The 25598-nt window shown below is 44.7% G+C and overlaps 1 protein-coding gene across 3 annotated transcripts in view; it reads left to right on the forward strand.

The window, feature by feature from the left end:
- The first annotated feature begins 1807 nt into the window (after positions 1-1807).
- Positions 1808-25598, forward strand: part of TRIM44 (tripartite motif containing 44) — a 74898-nt gene continuing 51107 nt past the window's right edge. Inside the window, exons 1-2 of one of the 3 annotated variants that reach the window (XM_056527875.1) lie at positions 1808-2568; positions 11762-11839. In XM_056527875.1, the coding sequence (XP_056383850.1) occupies positions 2179-2568; positions 11762-11839 (468 nt within the window). In that variant the 5' untranslated portion in view covers positions 1808-2178. The remainder of the gene's footprint in view (positions 2569-11761; positions 11840-25598) is intronic. The other 2 variants (XM_056527874.1, XM_056527873.1) reach the window with 2 other exon arrangements.

Consider the following 25598-nt stretch of genomic DNA (forward strand, 5'->3'; position numbering starts at 1 on the left):
CACGGGCGTCACTGATCAGCGGCGTCTATGCAGCGTACTAGACCGGAGCCTGCCCGGAGTGGAGAAGATGACCCCCGGAGAAGAAGGACAGCCCGGACCGGTTCACCCTCCACCCGGAATGCCGCCGGACACTACAGGAAGGATGGACGGCCCGGACCACCCTGACAGGTAGAGGGAAGAGAAGCGGGTGGTGGCGGCGGCCTATGGCACCGCAAAAGCCACTGCAGTGCATTGATTTAAAGCGCCCGTTTTAAATCAATGATCTGCAGTGGTGTCGCGGGGGGATAAATAGCCAATAACTTATACCGGAATATTGGTATAAGTTATCGGCTATCGGCCCTAACCTCCACCGATTATCGGTATCGGCCCTAAAAAAACGATATTGGTCGATCCCTAATCTTTAGGCCCACAGTTTGAAGACCCCTGTTCACACCACGTTTTTGCAATACAGTTCCTGTATACGTTTTCAATGTGAAAACCGTACGGAACCCTATTGAAAACCATATGCCAAAAGATTAATCAGGTTGTGTCCGTTTTGCATCCTGTACTGTTTTGTCAGTTTTTTTTACCCGTACACAAAACCGTAGCCTACCACGGTTTTTGGTCCAGGTGAAAAACCGTATTGAAACGTATATGTTTTTTTTTTAACATGGAAGTCAATGGGAACCGTACAGGACTGTATGGCCCAGATTCTGAGAGAAAAACTGAATGATTTTCCCACAGCAACCAATCACAACTCAGATAATGAGCTGAGGTAAAGTGAAACCTGACCTGTGATTGGTTGCTGTGGGAAAACTCTCCAGTTTTTCTCTCACACAATTTGAGAAATCTGGGCCTATGTGTGTACGGTTCCATCAGGTTTTCACCATACGGTTTTTGACTTTGCAGTTTTTTTTTTTGGGAATTTCAATCAAACAAGTGAAACTTTATTCATAATGCTGTGAAAAGTTAAAAACTTATATTTTTTTCTTAAAAAAAACAGATGCAACCGGACATCACTTTTCAAACCGTATACGGATTAAAATTTGTGCACACGATTTGATACAGTTTAGTCAGGTTTTGAGGAATACGTTTTTTTTTATAAAAAAACCTGATACGGGAACTGTATTGCAAAAACGTGGTGTGAACCCAGCCTAAGGCTGCACGCACACCACGTTTTTGCTATACAGTTCCCGTATACGGTTTCAAGTTAAAAACTGTATGGAACCGTATAGAAAACCGTATGCATTGACTTAGCATTGTAAACCGTATGTCAAACGCATCATCCAGTTTAGTCCGTTTTGCGTCTTATACGGTTTTGTCCATTTTTCTACCCGTACCCAAAACCGTAGCCTACCAAATTTTTTTTGTCCTGGTGAAAAACTGTATTAAACCGTATACGTTTTTTTTTTTTTTAAACATGGGAGTTAATGGGAACCGTACAGAACCGTATGTGGGTACGGTTCCATCCAGTTTTCACCATACGGTTTTTGACTTTGCACAGTTTTCTTTTCTTGGAATTTCAATCAAACAAGTGAAACTTTATTCATAATGGAGTGAAAAGTTAAAAAACAAATATGTTTTTTTCTTAAAAACGGATGCAACCGGACATCATTTTGCAAACCGTATACAGATAAAAATTTGTGCACACGCTTTGATACAGTTTAGTCAGGTTTTGAGGAATCCGTTTTTTATCAAAAAACTGATACGGGAACTGTATTGCAAAAACGTGGTGTGAACCCAGCTGTAGATGACGCGCTCCGTATTGCATCTTCTTCTTCCTTCGTGGAGATGTAGCTCAGCGTAATTCTCCGAGAAGCTTCTTTTTTTTTCACTTCCTGTCATGTTGACTCAGGAAGCAAAACACGGCAGCGTGGAAAGTGAAAGCAGATCCAGGAAGAGCTCAGCAGAGCCGAGGCCGGAGCCAAGAAAATCATCATTGTTCTGTTTAAGAAGAGGAGGAGGAGGGGGGGGGATCAGCTTTGACGGCACACAAGTAGCCGAACAGGAAAGGTGAACCGTGGATGAGGATCTGAGAACGTTTGGAGAACTTGCAGGAAGTGCAACCCCAAAATAAGTCCTACCTAGACAGAACTGGTGGATTAGATCCTGAAAATATTTCTGGGAGGGTGGGGGACACCGATACGGCAGCCTATGAACTGACCGCTTGACTGTAGTCATAGGATAGAAGTTTCCGCCATGGCCAGCGCAGCGGAAGAAACCTCGCAGCTCCCTTACGACGACACCTGCGACGCCTGTGAGCCCGACGAGGCCAAGGAGGCGGCTGTCATCTGCAACGACTGTCACTTTTCTTACTGCGACGCGCACGCCTCCGAACACGGGAAGAAATACCCGGCCCACAGGGTCAGAGACTTTTCGGCACCGTCTCCAGAGGAAGAGGCCACTACTCCTGCCAAGGAACCGGAGACTAAAACCAAGCCGGGGGCGAAAACCTGTCCCGTACACAAGCAGGAGCTGAGTCTGTACTGCAAGGACGACTCGAAGATTATCTGCGTCTTGTGCGCGGTGGCCGGGGACCACCGACAACACCAGCTCGTCACACTCAACGAGGCCTACCAGGAAATGAAGGTAGGTGGGGCGGCATAGTACGGGACCATGGAGTTGGTAGAAGTTTGGTTTCATGCCTCAGGGTAGGGTCACACGTAACGGATCCGCAGTGTATTTTACACTGCGGATCATCCGGCGACCCATAGTGTGCCTCCAGCTGTTGATACCAACACCCCACCGCCCCCAGCTCTGCCTGGCCCCGCCCCCTGGCCTGCTCGTAGCTGCAATCCGCCACTCCGAGTAGCATGCACAGTGTACTCGGCAACTCGCAGGCCCCTGTGTGGCTGCTTGCAGCGGCGGATTGCTGCTGCAAGCAGACTAGGGTGAGGCGGGGCGGTGGCAACAGCTGGAGGCACACAATGGGTCGGGCCACTGGCGGATCCGCAGCGTAAAGTATGCTGCGGATCCGTTACATATGACCTTATCCTTAGGCCATATTCACACAGTAGAAGATTTCTTATTGGAAATTCCATTGCAGCAGAGTCGTATTGTTTTCAATTGGATTCTGCTGCATCGGGGAATTTCCGCAGCGGAAAAATCTCCGGCAGAAACTCTAAATCCGGCCTCTGCAGAAAGTCAATGTCAATTTTATTCTGCGGAATCTGCACGGAAATTCATTGCCGTCTATGGAGACTGCGCCTTTTTGAGTGGTCCAGCTGTTTTCAGAATGTCTACTCCTGTAAATTTTCTGGGGGGACATTCCTCGAAAATTCCCCCATATGAGTATGGCCTCAGGGCCCCAGAATGTCTGCACGAAAAATCTCTGTACGGACATTCTGAAGACATCGTTTCAGTGTGTCTGCACGTAGCCGCGTATTGCCGCTACGAGCAGACACATGTGAAGACAGAATACAGAGGGTCCTTCAGCGGCGGATCTGCAGCGAAAATCCGCTCGTCTGAACGTACCCTAAGGGTGCGTTCCCACCTGGCGTATACGCAGCGTATTTCACGCTGCGCAAAATTTGCGGCAGCAGCAGGAGATATGCTGCATATCCCTCGCTCACTATGCACACAAGGCTTTCCGGTGGCAGCCCTATGCGTGTAGTGAGTTTTGGAGGCGAGGCCGTGTGCCGGCGTGACTGTGACGCGCGGCTCCACCTTCAAAACTCACTGCACACATAGGGCTGCCGCTGGAAAGCCTTGTGTGTATAGTGAGCGAGGAATACGCAGCGTATTTTGCGCAGGTGGGAATGCACCCTAAAGGGGTACTCTGTCCCTAGACATCTTATCCCCTATCCCTACCCCCGCAATCTCTGTGCACTGGGGGTCGTGAAGTAAATGCCACCCCACTTGTGATGTCACACCACGCCCCCTCAATGCAAGTCTATGGGAGGGGGCGTGGTGGCTGCCACGCCCCTCCCATAGACTTGCATTGATGGGACGTGATGTGATGTCATGAGGGGGTGTGGCAGTGACGTCACAACCGAACGCTGCCCGCTCCAAGTGTTCTAAACAAATGTGGGGTACTGCACAGAGATCGCGGGGGTCCCACCAGCGGCGAACGCTGAGGCAGCGGTGTACCCCTTTAAATCAAAGGGGCTCGGTGGAATTCCAAACTGAAATTCTACCATGTGAACATAGCCTTAAAGTGCACTTCCCCTGTTTATCACTTTATACAGCTATCCTAATGGAGTAACCTCTATTCATGTCACCGAGGAGCATCACTCCACTCTGAAATCCTTTATATTTACTAGAACCGCTATATAGGGGGTGTGTAATGCCATTTTATACTACTCAGCTATGGTTCCCTCTCTATAAGGGAGATTTATCAAAACTTGTGTAGAGGATAAGTTGATCAGTTGCCAATAGCAACCAATCAGATTACGTCTATCGTTTGGTTGCTATGGGCAACTGGTCAAATTTTCCATTGCACAGATTGGGATAAATCTGGAAGCCATCTGGGACCCCATATAATCTCCGGAGTGGGGCCTGACTCTCCCCAAAAGTTCAGGAGCCTACCACTATTTGCCTCCAATTTTATCCAGACATGTTGTCGGATTTCATGTGATTTTGACAAAAAAAAAAAAAAACATTCAGCATGCTCCACCGGCATATTACCGTATTTTTCACCCTATAGGACGCACCGGCGTATAAGACGCACCCAATTTATAGGTGCAAAATCTAAAAAAATAAAGATTTTGAACCCAATAGTGGTCTTCAACCTGCGGACCTCCAGATGTTGCAAAACTACAACTCCCAGCATGCCCGGACAGCCGTTGGCTGTCCGGGCATGCTGGGAGTTGTAGTTTTGCAACATCTGGAGGTCCGCAGATTGAAGACCACTGCATAGGAGGTAATACTCACGTGTCCCCGCCGCTCCGGACCCGTCACCGCTGCCCTGGATGTCGCTCCATCGCTGTCGCCGTGTCCCCGTCGCTCCGGAACGTCTCTGCTGCCGGCCGGGTATCCTCGCTCTCCGTCGCCGCCATCACGTCGTTACGCACGCCGACGCACTTACATGACGACGTGATCACGAGGAAGGAGAGCGCCGGCCATACAGAGGATCCCTGAGCGGAGAACACACCGAGGAGGCAGGTAAGGTCCCTCCCGGTGTCCTGTAAGCACTAACCCGGCTATTCAGTCGGGCTGTTCGGGACCGCCGCGGTGAAATCGCCCGACAGCCCGACTGAACAGCCGGGTTAGTGTCACTTTCCCTTCAGACGCGGCGGTCAGCTTTGATCGCCGCGTCTGAAGGGTTAATACAGGGACCGCCGCGATAGGGGTGTATTCGCCGTATAAGACGCACCGACTTTTTCCCCCCAGTTTTGGGGAAGCAAAAGTGCGTCTTATATGGCGAAAAATACGGTATTTTGTGGTGACACCCAATGGAGCATAGTATGGGGGTACATCAGGAGTCAAATCCTGGGGAAAAAAGAGTGGGAACTCTTCCAATCAAGGGCTGGTCCTGCAGAGCTCCTACTAATAGGAATGGTGTTCCTGCTGTGGAAAAAGTGCAGGAACTCAGTTCCCATACATACATACTATAGAGCTGCAGGATACATGTTGTGCCACCATACAGCTCTGCTATGTACATGAGGCCTGGGGTGGAGATTGGCTTTGTGGTGAGCAGGAGGAAGAGCAATGGTGTCTATAGGGTCTATTGGTGTTAATCCTTAAATGTCGTGACGCCAGGGTGTGGTTTCCTCAATGTAGTAATCCCAGCACCAACCATCCCACAAACGGCAGGGAGAAATAAAGGAATGTCCACAGCAGATTTGATGTAGTAAACTTGAAGTAACTTTACTGTATATTTTATGCAACGGCATGGTACATAACAGTCTTTGAGAGAGAGAACCGTGATACAGGTTCCTCACAGGTTTTCTGGGACTCCGGGATCAATGAGCTTTGTTTGCTAGCCACTGTGCTACTATTTTTATGAGATTAGAGTTTCTAGTAGTCACACAGGATTAAGTGATTTGAGCTTTGAGTAACTCACGTTTAGTGGCTGCCGATTCCTAGGCTTTGGGCCTAGCTTGGATTGACGCTGATGAGATTAGTGCTGCTTGATAGTCCGGCAGGAAGAGAGCTAAGAGCATAAGAGGAAGAATTTAGTGGCAGCAGCCCCTTATATATTAAGAGGGCGGGACAAAGCATATTGGTCAGCAGAACCTGTCAGTCCTGACCCAGTGAACTCTGGGTATCACATGACCTAAAGGTCCTTAAACCATAGTACAATTTAATGAAAGGCACGTGACCTCTAAGGTCCTATACAGAGGTATTCCTACATAACATATTAAATATATATATATATATATATATATATATATATATATATATACATTAAAGGGGTTAGTCCAGTGGTGAAAAACTTATCCCCTATCCTAAGGATAGGGGATAAGTTTGAGATCGCGGGGGCTCCGACCGCTGGGGCCCCCTGCAATCTCTCTGTACGGGCTCTCTCTGTGCGGCTCTCCGGCCAGATATCGGGTGTCGACCCTGCACGAAGCGGCGGCCGACATGCCCCCTCAATACATCTCTATGGCAGAGCCGGAGATTGCCGAAGGCAGCAGTCCGGCTCTGCCATAGAGTTTTATTGAGGGGGCGTGTCGGCCGCCGCTTCGTGCGGGGGTCGACACGCCCCCTTCGCGCGGGCTGTCGGGGCCCCATACAGGAGATCACGGGGGCCCCCAGCGGTCGGGCCCCCCGCGATCTGCAACTTATCCCCTATCCTTAGGATAGGGGATAAGTTGTTCACCACTTGTTCACTACTGGACTACTCCTTTAAATACCATTTATATGAGGCGACTAGGGGTTAGCCCTACAGGAGAGCCCTATTGACATGGAGGGACTCTGGCTGAGGGGACTTTAGACAAAGGGACAGGACCAGGTCCTCTACCAGGACACCACAGCTTCATTACCAAAACTGCACCAGTCCAATGGTTGGCTCAGGCTGGGTTCACATCACGTTTTTGTCATACTGTTTTCAATCCGTTTTTCTAAAGAAAACCATATGGCAAAAAAACTGATGGAACAGTATGGGAAAGAGTAAACCGTATGTGTTTTTACACGTGCATACAGTACCGTCCGTTTTTATTTTTTTTTTAAAACATACGTTTTTGATAATTTTGTCCATTTTTAATGGGAGGGGTGTTGGGTGGGGACTTTAGGATGCAAATGTGCATGTGCAAAGTAAAAACCGTATACGGTTTCCCGTATGGAACCGTATACATGTGCGTTTCCCATTGACGTCCATGTAAAAAAAAAAAAAAAAAAACGTATGCGGTTGCGGATGACCACGTTTTTGTCTCCGGTTTAAATACCATCTTTTTAACATGGACGTCAATGGGAAACGCACATGTATACAGTTCCATACGGGAAACCATATACGGTTTTTACTTTGCACATGCACATCTGCATCCTAAAGTCCCCACCCAACACCCCTCCCATTAAAAATGAACAAAATTTTCAAAAACGTATGTATTTTTTTTTTATAAAACCTGACTGAACTGTATGCACTTTTAAAAATAGTGTTGCTCACGAATATTCTCAATGCGAATATCGCATATTCGCGAATTCGCGAATATAGCGCTATATATTCGTAATTATGAATATTAGTTATTTTTTTTCCACAGTAAACATCACAGTGATCATCCCTCTCTGCTTCCAGCCTGTGTGGTGTAAAGAAGGCTCTAATACTACTGTCTGAGACTGGTGTGCGAATTTACGCATAAGCGAATTTTCCCTTTTGCAAATTTTGGTGTACATAAATTTTCGCATGTGTTCATTTTTCGCATATACGAACTTTCCCTTATGCAAATTTTTGTGCATATAAATTTTCGCATGTGTTAATTTTCGTATAAGCGAATTTTCCCTTATACAAATTTTGGTGTATGCAAATTTTCGCATGTGTTGATTTGTTTCGCATAAGTGAATTTCCCCCCGTGTAAATTTTGGTATATACAAATTTCGCATGTGTAATTTTCGCATGTGTTAATAAATTTCGTATAAGCGAATTTTCCCTTATACAAATTTTGGTGCATGCAAATTTTCGTTTGTGTTAATTTTACGCATATGCGAATTTTCCCTTATATACAAATTGTCGCATGTGTTAACTTTCGCATGAACGAATTTCTACTTACACAAATTTTGGTGCATACAAATTTTGTCTTACTTTTTCGCATATGCGAAAATAAACCGCAAATATTACGAATATGCGAATTTAGCGAATATATGGCGAATATTCGTCCATATATTCGCGAAATATCACGAATAGTGTTGCTCGCGAATATTCGCAGTTCGAATATTATTCGCGAATATCGCATATTCGCGAATTTCACGAATATAGCGCTATATATTCGTAATTACGAATATTCGTTTTTTTTTTTTTTTTTCCTTCACAGTACTAGTGTTGAGCGGCATAGGCCATATTCGATTCGCGAATATTCGCGAATATATGGACGAATATTCGTCATATATTCGCGAATATTCGCATATTCGTTATAGTCTCGTTCTATTTTCGTATATGCGAACATTCACGTATGCGAAAATTAACATATGCGAATATTAACATGCAACATTTAGTACACGCGAATATTCGCATATGCGAAAATTAGCGTATGCTAATTTTCGTATATGCGAATTTTCGCACGCCAGTCTCACACAGTAGTATTAGAGCCTTCTTTACACCACACAAGCTGGAAGCAGAGAGGGATGATCACTGTGATGTGTACTGTGAAATAAAAAAAAACAAAAAACAAACGAATATTCGTAATTACGAATATATAGCGCATGCTATATTCGCGAATAATATTCGAATTGCGAATATTCGTGAGCAACACTACACAGTACACATATATACCTACCTATACCTACCTCCAGTCCGGAGCCCCGATCCCCTGAAAGTTCCCCTCTTCCAGTGCTGACTTGCGCTTTGGGGCGGGCCCACCGGCTAGGTTTAAATATTCATAAGCACTGATCACGTGAACGCTCAGTAGGCACGAGCACTCACGTGACCGGCGCTTATGAATATTTAAATCTAGCCGGCGGGCCCACCTCAAAGTGCAAGTCAGTGCTGGAAGAGGGGAACTTTCAGGGGATCGGGGCTCCGGACTGGAGGTAGGTATAGCAGTCCGAGACCCCGCATCGGTCTCCTGTTCACCTGCACTATAACCTGGTGTATCGGGTTATAGTGCGGGTAAACGGGTGACCATTTTCCTTTCAACTCAATTTGCCTGACTAATCCTTCTTTCCCTAACTTCATGAGTCAGGAGGCCTTAAAGGGGTACGCCGGTGGAAAACATTTTATTTTAAATCAAGTGGGGCCAGAAAGTTAAACAGATTTGTAAATTACTTCTATTAAAAAATCTTAATCCTTACAGTACTTATTAGCTGCTGTATGCTGCACACGAAGTTTGTTTATTTTTTTTGTTATTTCTTTTCTATCTGACCACAGTGCTCTCTGCTGGCACCTCTGTCCATGTCAAGGACTGTCCAGAGTAGGAGCAAACAAGGAACAACTCAACTTCAGCAGCTGATGAGTAATGGAAGGATTAAGATTTTTTTTTTTTTTTTTTTTATAAAAGTAATTTACAAATCTGTTTGTTTAACTTTCTGGCACCAGTTGATTAAAAAAAATTATGTTTTCCACCGGAGTACCCTTTTAAAGCAGGATACAAAAATGTATGCCCTATCCTAGGGGAGAAAAGTCAGATCTCCCATACAGGGCCTGGTTCTCTTTCTAAATGGTGCGCGGCAACCACTGCATGAAGCGATGGCCGACACCCCCCCCCCCCCTCAATGCAGCTTTATGGAAGAGCCGCAGGTTGCCCAGTGCAGTGCTCCAGCTGTTACTTTATTTTTTGGGTAAAGTGTAAGCATAAAAAAGAATACTTCTATATATCACTCATTACATCATGCTGATTCTTTACATTTTTTATGTGTCTATCGTCTGTATTTGGCTCACAAATCCCCCTGTTCTGCTGCTCGCTCATTCTGACATCCACTGCTCAGGAAGGGGCATGTCCGAGGCAAGCACTGAGCCCGCCCTCGTTCACATGGATTCACTTTCTCCCTGAGTCTGCTGTGCTGTGCTGGGTCTCTTCATCCAATCACTTCAGGCTGCTCTGTAACCCCCTCCTCTCTGTGGTAGTATGGTGAATACTCATATCAAGCAATCTGGGATGCAAAGGGGCGGTGTTTACACAAACTCCTCCCAAAACTGGGCATTTTAGAAGTATTTCTATGTGTTTCGGGGATGATCCGCAAGAGAAAAGGCTACTATTGGCTCAAAGAGGAAGTCCAGTGCTGAGGAAGCTCTCTAAAACTTAGGTCTCCAAACTGTGGACCTCTAGCTGTCGCAAAAGTACAACTCCCAGCATGCCCGGACAGTCGTTGGCTGTCCGGGCATGTAGGGAGTTGTTCTTTTGTGACAGCTGGAGGTCTGCAGGTTGGAAACCTAGGCTCTAAAAGGTTATACGGCTCATGTTTTTTTTTTTTGTTTTGTTTTTTAGTAGCAGTGGTGCAAGGAACTGCAGAGTGGTCCCATTCTCTTCAATGGAATCCAGCTGCACTTCCTTTCTATTACCGCTACTAATAGTAACATAGTTCATAAGGTTGAAAAAAGATCAGAGTCCATCAAGTTCAACCTATAACTCTGAGTCCCTACGGAGTTGATCCAGGGGATCGGCATTCGCAAGGAGTTGATCCAGAGCATACGGAATTCGCAAGGATGAGTGCCAGTAAACTTTTTGAAACAACTGATAGGCAGGTATTCTGGGAGTCCCGCCTTTGCCGATCTAATATTGATGGCCTATCCGGATTATAAAAGCCCTTTCAAGACTACACTACTACCTAGGTGAGCAAACGCGAGCCTGACCTTGTCAAGGGCGTGCAAATCAGTACAGTCCAAAACATTGCAGTGTATATATTTTTCACTGTGTGAGATTAGCTCCATAGAACCAGTCAAATAGCGGCAAACTAGCACTCGGAAACACCGAAATAATGTTTTAACAGGGCTTCTCCTCTGTTTGTTATTCAGTAACAAAACAAATTCAGCATAAACCCTAAATAAATCCTGCTTGCTTAGTGTTAACAATAGAGAAACTTCGCTGTCTATGCAGGTGGCTTACTACCAGCCACCCAACACAACAGTCAACAAATATGGTACTCATACAGGTTTCAATGTCCCCTTTTGAGGCTACAAATCTCTGCATTTAAACACTCATGACTGGTCCAGGTTCCTCACAGCTTCACTTGCAGTCTAACTCTAAGCTAGTTATAAAGCCCAGTGATGAGCTGTTTTCAGCACCTGTGCTGACCTGGGCTAGTCTGAAAACCTGGATTGACCCCACTACCAAACCTGCCTTTCATCAAATAAAAATCCAATGCCCGATAAAAGGATTTACCAACATTCCTAGCAAGCTAAGTCTCGACATGGATTTTAACTCTTTCTGAACCCCATATCTTACCCAGCTTTCCCTGGATGAGATATGCCTTGGGGAAATATAGTGATTCCAAATGACCATTCTTGTCACTGTCTTTCACCATACAGTTTACTGACCCAAAGCCAGAAGTGGATCCAACAGGACCGAGAAGTCCTTTTGTTATTTTTCCCAGTCCTTTCGATGCCAAAAAAAACATCCAAAACTGAATGTGTGAACGCAGCCTTATAGTTATGTATTTGACATATGGCAATATTAGAGATCATATAAAATTATATTTTTCCGCCCGGTTTCTTAGCCATATCTTTTTGTGACCTTTGTCCTTCTTCCTATAGAAAAGAAAACCAGTTGACCTGAAGCTCGCCATGGGTGATATGGTGGAGAAGTTAAAGGAGAAGTGCGCCAACTCTAAAGTAAGTGCCCCCTGCCCTCGTGTACCCTGGTGCCTCCATCCACTGCTTTCCTCTTGCGTTCTCCAATATTCCACGCTGCCTGGGAAACTGTTATGAAACACTTAACATGTAGGGTTTGGAAACCATTCAAATAGCGTCTTTGCTCCTTTTCAGTCCTCTGTCGACTCCTGTATAATTAATGGGTTCATTGGGGCATATTTAATTCAGTCGCTAAGGAACACAACACATACTTCTTCCAGCTGCCTTAGGCGACAGACATTGTTCAACAATACAATTTTATTTTTTTTAATCCAGAGTCGTAGGACCGCATTATGCATTTCGGAATTCGGAACCTCACTCCCGGCATTAATTCAGAATAGATTGTGCTGGCAGAAGCTAACCATGTACTGACTGTCGCCCCCTGTTTTCATTAAGGCTCTTTAGGTGAGTTACTGAGAAGAGAAAGGGGAGGGAAGTGACAACTACTCGAAAAAGTAGTTGTCACCCTCTAGGCCCAATCACACATTAGCTGTACTAACTAAAGGGAACAGGTTTTGGGAGTGTCCATCTATATCCCTGTGGTTCCTTACCCTTGTTAATTCTCTGGGCTCAGCAGGCCAATCCTGAGCCTCTGCTACCTGGGAGTTGGGGTACCTATTTGCTGAAGTGACTCCACCCAACAGATTATCCAGGGTATGGATGTGGGGTCCCATTTAGAAAGTCATAAGACTGAAACAAAGCTTAATTGATACTAAGTTTTTATTGCATCAGGAAAAACAACCATGCATAACATAACAAACAGTAAGGTATAGTATAGCACAAAATCAGACAAAATAATGTGTGTTAAGGTCTCACCCACCCACAAGCACATCTGCCGTCCACCCTAATATTTGTCCTAACAGCAATTGGGCACCTTCAGTTGGTGCATATTGAATAGATGTGGCCCATACAAAATCCTGCTCGACTGTGTTTTTTGGAGTAGGTTGAAACTCTCAATGTCAGATCTCAAGGTCTTTTTATCGGTATGTGAGTTCGGGGTATCCTGTTGTTGGTCAGGGATGAAGTTTCAAGTTTTCCCTTACACAGGCTGTAAATCAGGTGAGTCCAACTTTAAAGGGATAAGTGGATAGGGGATAAGTGTTTGATCGCGGGGGTCCCAGCAATCTGAGGGGTCTTACTTCTGGAACCCCCTGCGATCTCCTGAACGGACCCTGGCTCTCTGAAAGGAGTGCTTGCTACAGACAACAGATGCTCCATTCATTCTCTATGGGAGGGCCGTAGAGACCAGAGTGCTGTACTCGGGCATATCCGGTGCTCCCATAGAAATGAATGGAGCACGTGCCGTCTGTAGTACGCACTCATTTTAGAGGGTTTCGTTTAGGAGATAGCAAGATGCCGCAAAGGTCAGACCCCCTGCGATCAGACACTTAAGCCTAATGCTGTGGAGAGGGGATAAGTTGTTTTTTGCTGGACCACCCTTTACTACTCACAGAGGCTTTCCGGCTACCAGCATTGGATCTTGTTCAACCTGCTAGCAGATTCCTCTCAGCTGCTGGAATACTCTGTGAACCAGGACCTCTCTGTGTCTGTCTCTCTCGCTCTCTGTCTCTGTGTCTGTCTCTCTGTGTCTGTCTCTCTGTGTCTGTCTCTCTGTGTCTGTGTGTCTCTCTGTCTGTCTCTGTCTGTCTGTCTCTCTCTCTCTGTCTGTCTCTCTCTGTCTGTCTGTCTCTCTCTCTCTGTCTGTCTCTCTCTCTGTCTGTCTCTCTCTCTGTCTGTCTCTCTCTCTGTCTGTCTCTGTCTGTCTCTGTCTGTCTGTCTCTGTCTGTCTGTCTGTCTGTCTGTCTCTCTGTCTGTCTCTCTCTCTGTCTGTCTCTGTCTCTCTGTCTCTCTCTGTCTGTCTCTCTCTCTCTCTTGTCTGTCTGTCTCTCTCTCTTGTCTGTCTGTCTCTCTCTCTTGTCTGTCTGTCTCTCTGTCTGTCTGTTTCTCTCTCTCTCTCTATCTGTGTCTTTCTGTCTCTCTCTCTCTGTCTGTCTGTCTCTCTCTGTCTGTCTTTGTCTGTCTGTCTCTCTCTGTCTGTCTTTGTCTGTCTCTCTGTCTCTCTCCTGGAACTGAAAAATCCAAAATGGCCACAAGCACATGTCCACAAAACTCCTCCTTCTGCCGCTTTATTCACTGCTCAGTTCATTTGCTTGTGCAGTCCGCCATCTACTGAACACTTCATGCAGCAACCATCAATGCCGACCCTGAGGCCCTATACACCTTAGTCCAAGTCATCTGATTGACTCGGGACTGGATGACTCTCTAATGCAGTGTTTCCCAACCAGGGTACCTTAAAGGGGTACTCCGCTGCTCAGCGTTTGGAACAAAATGTTCCGAACGCTGGGAGCTTGTGACGTGATAGCCCCTCCCCATTATGATGTCACGCCCCGTCCCCTCAATGCAAGTCTATGGAAGGGGGCGTGATGGCCGTCACGCCCCCTCCCATAGACTTGCATTGAGGGGTGGGGCTTGACATCATGAGGGGGCGAGTTATGACATCATAAGCTCCCATTGTTCAGAACAGACTTTCCCCCCAATGGATGATGACTCCCGGGGAGCTGTCTGTAATGCAGCTGACCAGACATAATAGGGGTTATAGTCATTCAGCAGGTGGAGAATGACAGGTTGCAATGTTCTGCAGCCAATCGTGGTATTGCATTATTTTTTCTTTCAGTTCCATGAGGCTTCTTTTTGATAAGTTATTATGGTTCCCCTGAGACGTTACTCCAGCTCCATATGCTGCACAGCAGGAAGATATAGTTACAAATCTAATAGAAGAATGGTTATAACGCCGAGAAGCACATTGTTAAAGGGGTACTCCGGTGAGGAAAAATGTTTTCACATCAGCTGGTGCCAGAAAGTTATACGGATTTGTAAATTACTTCTATATAAAAAAATGTAATCCTTCCAGTACTTATCAGCTGCTGTATGCTACAGAAAGTTGTGTAGTTCTTTTCTGTCTGACCACAGTGCTCTCTGCTGACACCTCTGTCCATGTTAGGAACTGTCCAGAGCAGGAGAGGTTTTCTATGGGGATTTGCACAGTTCCTGACATGGACAGAGGTGTCAGCAGAGAGCACTGTGGTCAGACTGGAAAGAACTACATAACGTCCTGTGGAGCATACAGCAGCTGATAAGTACTGGAAGGATTAAGATTTTTTTTATATAGAAGTGATTTACAAATCTGTATAACTTTCTGGCACCAGTTGATTTGAAAACATTTTTCCCCACGGAGTACCCCTTTAACAATGTGCTTCTCTGCGTTATAACCATTCTTCTAATAGATTTATAACTATATCCACAGGAAGTTATGTAGTTCTTTCCAGTCTGACCACAGTGCTCACTGCTGACACCTCTGTCCGTGTCAGGAACTGTTCAGAGCAGGAGCAAATCCCCATAGCAAACCTCTCCTGCTCTGGACAGTTCCTGACATGGACAGAGGTGGCAGCAGAGAGCACTGTGGTCAGACTGGAAAGAACTACAAAACTTTCTGGAGCATATAGCAGCTGATAAGTACTGGAAGGATTAAGATTTTTAAATAGAAGTAATTTGCACATCTGTTTAACTTTCTGGCATCAGTTAACTTGAAATATTTTTTCCACCGGAGTACCCTTTAAAATGTTGGCAATGCCTGGGATTAATAAAGCACTTTAGTAAAGCTCTTTGGCATCCATTAAACATTTGCCATACCTGGACCTCCCAAAGTTCTGTTATACCAGACATGTAGAACAGCATAGAATACTATGGAGCCCCAGGTATTGAAAACTTAAAGGGGTTATCCAGGAAAACCTTATATATATATAATCATCTGGCTCTAGAAAGTTAAACAGATTTGTAAATTACTTCTATTAAAAAAAATCTTAATCCTTTGAGTACTTTTGAGCTACTGAAGTTGAGTTGTTCTTTTCTGTCTAAGTGCTCTCTGATGACACCTGTCTCAGGAACCGCCCAGTTTAGAAGCAAATCCCCATAGCAAACCTCTTCTACTCTGTGCAGTTCCCGAGACAAGCAGAGATGTCAGCAGAGAGCACTGTTGCCAGACAGAAAAGAACAAATCAACTTCAGCAGCTGATAATTATTGGAAGGATTAAGATTTTTTAATAGAAGTAATTTACAAATCTGTTTAACTTTCTGGAGCCAGTTGAGATATATATATATAATGTGTGTGTGTTTTTTCCTGGAATACCCCCTTAAGTCTGTGCACCTGAGCCCCTTTACGGATCTTTACGGTGCAGTAGAAAGCACAGGTGGTCAACTCAACAGGTTATAGAAACTTTAGTTGTAACTAGGGTCGCCACCTGGCCGGTATTTTACTGGCACAGCCGGTATTTTGGCCACCCTGACTGTATTTTTATATTAAAAAATACCGGCAATGCAATGGCCGCTCATTATCCAACGAATCCTCCAACTCCCGGAATGTTGCACCATATACTATACCAGTGTTTCCTAACCAGAGCGCCTCCAGCTGTTGCAAAACTACAACTCCCAGTATGCTCGGACAGCCAACGGCTGTCCGGGCATGCTGGGAGTGGTAGTTTTGCAACAGCTGGAGTCACCCCTGGTTGGGTAATACCCACCTATACTATATAATACTATATAGACCAACATGATGGGACTTGTACTTTTGCAACAGCTGGAGGCACCCCTGGTTGGGAAACACTGACCTATACTATATACTACTATATAGACCAACATGATGGGAGTTGTACTTTTGCAACAGCTGGAGGCACCCCTGGTTGGGAAACATTGACCTATACTGTATACTTCTATATAGTCCAACATGCTGGGAGTGGTAGTTTTGCAACAGCTGGAGTCACCCCTGGTTGGGTAATACCCACCTATACTATATAATACTATATAGACCAACATGATGGGACTTGTACTTTTGCAACAGCTGGAGGCACCCCTGGTTGGGAAACACTGACCTATACTATATACTACTATATAGACCAACATGATGGGAGTTGTACTTTTGCAACAGCTGGAGGCACCCCTGGTTGGGAAACATTGACCTATACTGTATACTTCTATATAGTCCAACATGCTGGGAGTTGTAGTTTTCGTTCGGGGCAGCTACTGAGCCACAGGCTGTATCAGGGCATGCTGGGAGTTGTAGTTAGTAACTATCTGCAACTCCCAAATTTAATTTAAAAAAAAAAAAGCGATCAAAAAGTCCCATCAAAACAAAAATGGTTAAAAACTCTTAAAAACTACAGATCGGGGCGCATAAAATAAAAAAAATAAAAATAAATAAATAAAAAAGTTATTTCCTGGAATACCCCTTTAATATGAATCCCAAAGTGCAACTGGGTGCTGAAAGCAGTAGCTAGGGTGGTCATTTTGGGATTCCGCCTCTTGCTCCTGGAATGATCAAATTTAGAAGACTGAAGCGGGTGTAAGTACTGTATTAGGGGAGGGTGGCTTTAGCTGGCACTGTAGGAGACATCGGTCTGGCACTGGAAATAAGTAGTGTTGCTCGCGAATATTCGCAATTCGAATATTATTCGCGAATATCGCATATTCGCGAATTCGCAAATTTAGCGAATATAGCGCTATATATTCGTAATTACGAATATTCGTTTTTTTTTTGTTTTTATTTTCTTCACAGTACACATCACAGTGATCATCCCTCTCTGCTTCCAGCTTGTGTGGTGTAAAGAAGGCTCTAATACTACTGTGTGAGACTGGCGTGCATACATTCGCATATGCGAATATTAGCATATGTTACTTTTCGCATATGCAAATTTTCGCGTATACTAATTTTGCAAATGGTAATTTTCGCATACGCGAACTTCTTGGATATGTGAACATAAAACGAGAATATAACGACTATGCGAATATTCGCGAATATATGACGAATATTCGTCCATATATTCGCGAATACGAATATGGCCTATGCCGCTCAACACTAGAAATAAGTGGCATGTCTCCGCTCCAACAAGGGGGACGAGTGGCTGCAAACCTAATGTGTAGTGTTGAGCGGCATAGGCCATATTTGAATTCGTGATATTTCGCGAATATATGGACGAATATTCGTCATATATTCGCTAAATTTGCATATTCGTAATATTCGCGTTTATCTTCGCATATGCGAAACTTCGCACAAACGAAAATTCGCATATGTGAAAAATACCATAAAAATGAACATATACTAATTTTCGCATATGCGAATTGTTGCTTATGTAAATTTTCGCATGTATGAAAATTCGCACACCAGTCTCACACAGTAGTATTAGAGCCTTCTTTACATCACACAAGCTGGAAGCAGAGAAGGATGATCACTGTGATGTGTACTGTGAAAAAAAAAAAAAACGAATATTCGTAATTACGAATATATAGCGCTATATTCGCGAATATGCGATATTCGCGAATAAAATTTGCTTTGCGAATATTCGCGAGCAACACTACTAATGTGTGATCCTAGGATGGAGTCAAGAGTTACAATTAGGGTCGCCACCTTTCTTGCCAAAAAAATAGAAAATACCGGCCATGCTAATTTGCATAATTAATTATATATGCGTGACATCACAGGATACACATATGCAGGGGAAAGTTTGTCCTATTCTGACCCCTATAACCTTTTTTACTTTTCCTTATACGGTCCGGTATGAGGGATAATTTTTTGGGCCCCGATCTGTAGTTTTTCACAGGACCATTTTTGTTTTGATGTGACTTTTTGATCGCTTTTTTAAATTAAATTTGGGAGTTGCAGTTAGTTACTGACTACAACTCCCAGCATGCCCTGATACAGCCTTTGGCTCAGTAGCTGCCCTAAACGAAAACTACAACTCCCAGCATGTTGGACTATATAGTATAGGTCAGTGTTTCCCAACCAGAGGTGCCTCCAGCTGTTGCAAAACTACCACTCCCATCATGTGTGTCTATATAGTAGTATATAGTATAGGTGGGTATTACCCAACCAGGGATGACTCCAGCTGTTGCAAAACTACATCTCCCAGCATGCCCGGACAGCCGGTTGCTGTCCGAGCATACTGGGAGTTGTAGTTTTGCAACAGCTGGAGGCGCTCTGGTTAGGAAACACTGGTATAGTATATGGTGCAACATTTCAGGAGTTGGAGGATTGGTTGGATAATGATCGGCCGTTGCATTGCCGGTATTTTTTAATATAAAAATACAGTCAGGGCGGCCAAAATACCGGCTGTGCCAGTAAAATACCGGCCAGGTGGCGACCCTAGTTACAACTAAATTTCTATAACCTGTTGAGTTGACCACCTGTGCTTTCTACTGCACCGTAAAGATCCGTAAAGGGGCTCAGGTGCACAGACTTAAGGGGGTATTCCAGGAAAAAACACACACACATTATATATATATCTCAACTGGCTCCAGAAAGTTAAACAGATTTGTAAATTACTTCTATTAAAAAATCTTAATCCTTCCAATAATTATCAGCTGCTGAAGTTGATTTGTTCTTTTCTGTCTGGCAACAGTGCTCTCTGCTGACATCTCTGCTTGTCTCGGGAACTGCACAGAGTAGAAGAGGTTTGCTATGGGGATTTGCTTCTAAACTGGGCGGTTCCTGAGACAGGTGTCATCAGAGAGCACTTAGACAGAAAAGAACAACTCAACTTCAGTAGCTCAAAAGTACTCAAAGGATTAAGATTTTTTTTTATAGAAGTAATTTACAAATCTGTTTAACTTTCTAGAGCCAGATGATTATATATATATAATATATAAAAAAGGTTTTCCTGGATAACCCCTTTAAGTTTTCAATACCTGGGGCTCCATAGTATCCTATGCTGTTCTACATGTCTGGTATAACAGAACTTTGGGAGGTCCAGGTATGGCAAATGTTTAATGGATGCCAAAGAGCTTTACTAAAGTGCTTTATTAATCCCAGGCATTGCCAACATTTTAAAGGGTACTCCGGTGGAAAAAATATTTCAAGTTAACTTATGCCAGAAAGTTAAACAGATTTGTAAATTACTTCTATTAAAAAAATCTTAATCCTTCCAATAATTATCAGCTGCTGAAGTGGAGTTGTTCTTTTCTGTCTGACAACAGTGCTCTCTGCTGACATCTCTGCTTGTCTCAGGAACTACACAGAGTAGAAGAGGTTTGCTATGGGGATTTGCTTGTACTCTGGACAGTTCTCGAGACACGTGTCATCAGAGAGCACTTAGACAGAAAAGAACGACTCGACTTCAGTAGCTGATAAGTATTTGAAGGATTAAGATTTTTTTAATAGAAGTAATTTACAAATCTGTTTAACTTTCTGGAGCCAGGATAGATAGATAGATAGATTATTTTTTCCCTGGACAACCCCTTTAATAGATGTGTGGGATACCTGGAGATTCGGCACAGTGCCAGACTCCTGTGTTATAGATTTAATAAACACTGACTTCTTTATTACCTTCATTCAAGATGGTAAATGTAGATGTGTTTATTAGAAGCCAAAGCAATAATCTTATATGTGGCTCCGATGATACATCTGACTTCTGACATCAAATCAAGTAATGAGGACAGAGACTGAGCCCTGATCTGCCATTTGGTGAATACATTTGACTGCAGAAAGTCCTTCAAGTCTATCTTAAAGGGGTACTCTGCCCCTAGATATCTTATCCCCTATCCAAAGGATAAGGCATAAGAAATCTAATCGTGGGGGTCCTGCCACTGGGGACCTCCGCAATCTCTGTGCAGACCCTGACATTAGTTTACAACGCTGGGTGCGGGCAGCCGGGGACGTGACATCACGGCCACGCCCCTCACGATGTCACGCCATGCTCCCTCAATGTAGGTCTATGGGAGGGGGCGTGGGGGTGGTAGTGATGTCACGACCCCTGCTCTGTTCCAAGCATTCGGGAAAAAATGTTACGAACGCTAGGGCAGCAGAGTACCCCTTTAAAGCCCTACTTCTTTTTGGAACACAGAGCTCTCTGCTGACATCACGAGCACAGTGCTCTCTGCTGACATCTCTGTCCATTTTAGGAACTGTCCAGAGTAGGAGAAAATCCCCATAGCAAACATATGCTGCTCTGGACAGTTCCTAAAATGGACAGAGATGTCAGCAGAGAGCACTGTGCTCGTGATGTCAGCAGAGAGCTCTGTGGTCCAAAAAGAAAATAATTTCCTCTGTAGTATTCAGCAGCTAATAAGTACTGGAAGGATTAAGATTTTTTTAAAAGAAGTAATTTACAAATCTGTTTAACTTTCCGGCACCAATTGATAAAAAAAAAAAAAAAAAAAAAGTTTTCCACCGGAGTACCCCTTTAAATGTGGCCCTTATGATATTGGGCCCTTGACTCATGAAGGGTCGTACTTCAGCCTGTCTGATGAAGATCAAGTTCAATAATGAGGACTGAGATCAATCCACTAACTTTATGAATGAAGTCCATTGATGAGGACAGAGACAGAGCCTGGAATTTGCCCTTTTGATGCCAAAGGAAATCCATTTGTTCTGGGACTCCATGTGACTTCTGAAAGTCCGTCAAATCCAGTAATGAGAACAGAGACTGAGCCCAGAATCTTAGTGCAGCAGGTCACCCACTCGTTCGGGGAATATTTTTGGACAGAGATGAGGACAGAGACTGAGCCCAGAATTACAGACAACATGGAGGATCCAATCTTCTATGGTGTTTTTCCTTTTGCGTTTTGTTGTTGTGCTTTGTCTGGAAAAATTAAAATAAGACACATCCCTTAAAAAACGGTAACACCCCCCCCCCCCCTTATTTATATATATATATATATATATATATATATATATATATATAATATTTTTTTTTTTTTTTTACAAAGACCATATCAATCCGACTTAAAGGGGTACTCTGGTGGAAAACAATTTTATTGAAAATCAACTGACTTCATAAAGTTAAACAGATTTGTAAATTACTTCTATTAAAAAAAATCTTCATCCTTCCAGTACTCATCAGTTGCTGTATGCTCCAGAGAAAGTTGTGTAGTTCTTTTCAGTGTGACCACAGTGCTCTCTGCTGACACCTCTGTCCGTGTTAGGATCTGTCCAGAGCAGGAGAGGTTTTCTATGGGGATTTGCATGTACTGGACAGTTCCTGACATGGACAGAGGTGTCAGCAGAGAGCACTGTGGTCAGACTGAAAAGAATTCCAGTAAGAAATACAACTTCCTGTGGAGCATACAGCAGCGGATAAGTACTGGAAGGATTAGGATTTTTATATAGAAGTAGTTTACAAATCTGTTTAACTTTTTGGCACCTGTTGATTAAAAAAAACATTGATGGACAGAGGTGGCAGCAGAGAGCTCTTCTTTTACACAGTGTAGCCTGAAACTAGAAGAGGATAGCCGCCTGCAGGCCCTAATGATCAGCATTGCTTCCCAATCTGTGTCACTCCAGATGCCAGCAGGACATAGTTGGAGTTGGAGTTTTGCACGATCCTGAGAGGCACAGATTGAGGAACACTGACCCTAAATAATCTGTCCCCCTGGTAGTACTCACCTGTCCCAGTTCCTGCGCTGCTCTGAGCTCCTCTGGTCAGGTCTGGATGCTGTGGATGTCTAAAGGACACCAATACAAATTAAGAGGGAATGGACTGCAGATCAAGGATGCGGCCTGTGGGCCCCCCTAGTAAAGTGGCTTGTTGCCATTAAACCTGTTGCAACCCCTTGGGGAATCCTCTGTACAGAGACCCCCATTGGCTTTTGATGGGTGCCATTGGGGTTCTACCAATGTTTTTGTCTTTGGCCGGCTAAAATAAATCTGCTTGCCAAAAAAAGTAACAAAACCACTGGCAGGTCCTGGTAACGCCCTGTAGCCTGTACATCAAGTGATCTGTGCAGCACGGTCTCGTCTGATCTGTGCAGCACGGTCTCGTCTGATCTGTGCAGCACGGTCTCGTCTGATCTGTGCAGCACGGTCTCGTCTGATCTGTGCAGCACGGTCTCGTCTGATCTGTGCAGCACGGTCTCGTCTGAGGTGTGCAGCACGGTCTCGTCTGATCTGTGCAGCACGGTCTCGTCTGAGGTGTGCAGCACGGTCTCGTCTGATCTGTGCAGCACGGTCTCGTCTGAGGTGTGCAGCACGGTCTCGTCTGAGGTGTGCAGCACGGTCTCGTCTGAGGTGTGCAGCACGGTCTCGTCTGAGGTGTGCAGCACGGTCTCGTCTGAGGTGTGCAGCACGGTCTCGTCTGGGGTGTGCAGCACGGTCTCGTCTGGGGTGTGCAGCACTGTCTCGTCTGGGGTGTGCAGCACTGTCTCGTCTGGGGTGTGCAGCACTGTCTCGTCTGGGGTGTGCAGCACTGTCTCGTCTGAGGTGTGCAGCACTGTCTCGTCTGAGGTGTGCAGCACTGTCTCGTCTGAGGTGTGCAGCACTGTCTCGCCTGAGGTGTGCAGCACTGTCTCTTCTGAGGTGTGCAGCACTGTCTCGTCTGAGCTGTGCAGCATTGGTCCTCCTGAGCTTTGCAGTACTGTCTCGTCTGGTTCCCTACATTGAGTTAATGATGATTCCGTCTGGTTCTTGGGGCCCAGCGACAGCTTATTCGATCATTCATTTCATCCCAGCTGGATAAAGGTTTGAGAGAATTGATGTTAATGTGGGTTTCTAATTGACGTGTTCACTTCCCAATAATGTTTAATCGTTCTTGTTAGAGATGTAGAGATGCTTCCCCACAGCTCTGCTCCGCCACCGGTAGATGGATTAGGTCAATTGAATGGTTCTCCACAAGTTGAAATCTTGAAAAATGGCAAATTGAAAGTCATTGTAGGACAGAGGCTCGTGGGGGAAGGAGGTTTGTGCTCTGATGAAACTGCGGGATCTCCACTCTTCACAGCTTGAGAGCAGATGCCGATCCCGGCCGTGAATGCAGAGCTGACAGCGGGACGGTTCTCGGGCTGCGCACACACTGATTGTTTGAGAGAATTGTAGGGCACAGTAATTCCCCAAAACAAGAAATCATTGCAATTACCTATTTACCAACATTTGGTTCCTAAATCATGAAACTTAAAAAAAAATAAATAAATAAATTAATTGGCGAAAATATGCCTGTAAATTTTTTTTTTGTTTTTGCTTTTGTTCCATTTTTTGGCCTGTTCTTTCATTATCTTTGCTTCCATTTTATTTCAGCCGCATGTTCAGCCATCTTTTTGAGCAAAAGTATTTCGTATTTAGGTTTTACAGAGAATGTCCTGAAAAAGATATGATATTCAGTGAAGGGTAGATGTGTAGATGAGAATGCTTTGATGTCAGAGGAAAATAGGCAGACTGGTTCGAGATAACTGAAAGGCAACTAACTCAAAAAACCAATGGTTACAACCAAGGTCTGCAGAACCATCTCTAAACGCATAACACATCAAACCTTGAAGCAGATGGGCTACAACAGCAGAAGACCACACCGGGGGCCACTCCTGTCTGCTGAGAACAGGAAACTGAGGCTACAATTCCCACAGGCACCAAAATTAGACAATGGAAAATGGAAGAACGTTGTCTGGTCTGAGGAGTCTCGGTTCCAGCTGTGACATTCAGATGGGTCAGAATTTGATGTAAACACCATGAAAGCCTGGATCCCTCCTGCCTTGTATCAGGGTCAAGGGGGTGGTGGTGTAATGGTGTGGTGGGGGGGCATTTTCTGGGCACTTTGGGCCCCTTAGTACCAATTGATTCTGGTATAAACACCACAACCTACCTGAGTATTGTTACTGACCATGTCCATCCATTTATGACCACAGTGGACCCATCTTCTGATGATACTTCCAGCAGGATAATGCCCCATGTCACATGACATCATCTGATACAGGACAATGAGGTCACATGACATCATCTCATACAGGGCAATGAGGTCACATGACATCTTATACAGGGCAATGAGGTCACATGACATCTTATACAGGGCAATGAGGTCACATGACATCTCATACAGGGCAATGAGGTCACATGACATCCTCTTATACAGGACAATGAGGTCACATGACATCATCTCATACAGGACAAGGAGGTCACATGACATCATCTCATACAGGACAAGGAGGTCACATGACATCATCTCATACAGGACAAGGAGGTCACATGACATCATCTCATACAGGACAAGGAGGTCACATGACATCATCTCATACAGGACAAGGAGGTCACATGACATCATCTCATACAGGACAATGAGGTCACATGACATCATCTCGAACAGGACATGGAACTGTGTGATGTCATCATGTCTATATGGAGGAACTGTGTGATGTCATCATGTCCATATGGAGGAACTGTGTGATGTCATCATGTCCATATGGAAGAACTGTGTGATGTCATCATGTCCATATGGGGGAACTGTGTGATGTCATCATGTCCATATGGAGGAACTGTGTGATGTCATCATGTCCATATGGAAGAACTGTGTGATGTCATCATGTCCATATGGGGGAACTGTGTGATGTCATCATGTCTATATGGAGGGACTGTGTGATGTCATCATGTCTATATGGAGGGACTGTGTGATGTCATCATGTCCATATGGAGGGACTGTGTGATGTCATCATGTCCATATGGAGGGACTGTGTGATGTCATCATGTCCATATGGAGGGACTGTGTGATGTCGTCATGTCCATATGGAGGGACTGTGTGATGTCATCATGTCTATATGGAGGGACTGTGTGATGTTATCATGTCCATGTGGAGGGACTGTGTGATGTCATCATGTCCATATGGAGGGACTGTGTGATGTCATCATGTCCATATAGAGGAACTGTGTGATGTCATCATGTCTATATGGAGGAACTGTGTGATGTCATCATGTCTATATGGAGGAATTGTGTGATGTCATC

Source organism: Hyla sarda, chromosome 6, assembly GCF_029499605.1.
Source record: "Hyla sarda isolate aHylSar1 chromosome 6, aHylSar1.hap1, whole genome shotgun sequence".
Lineage (NCBI taxonomy): Eukaryota > Metazoa > Chordata > Amphibia > Anura > Hylidae > Hyla > Hyla sarda.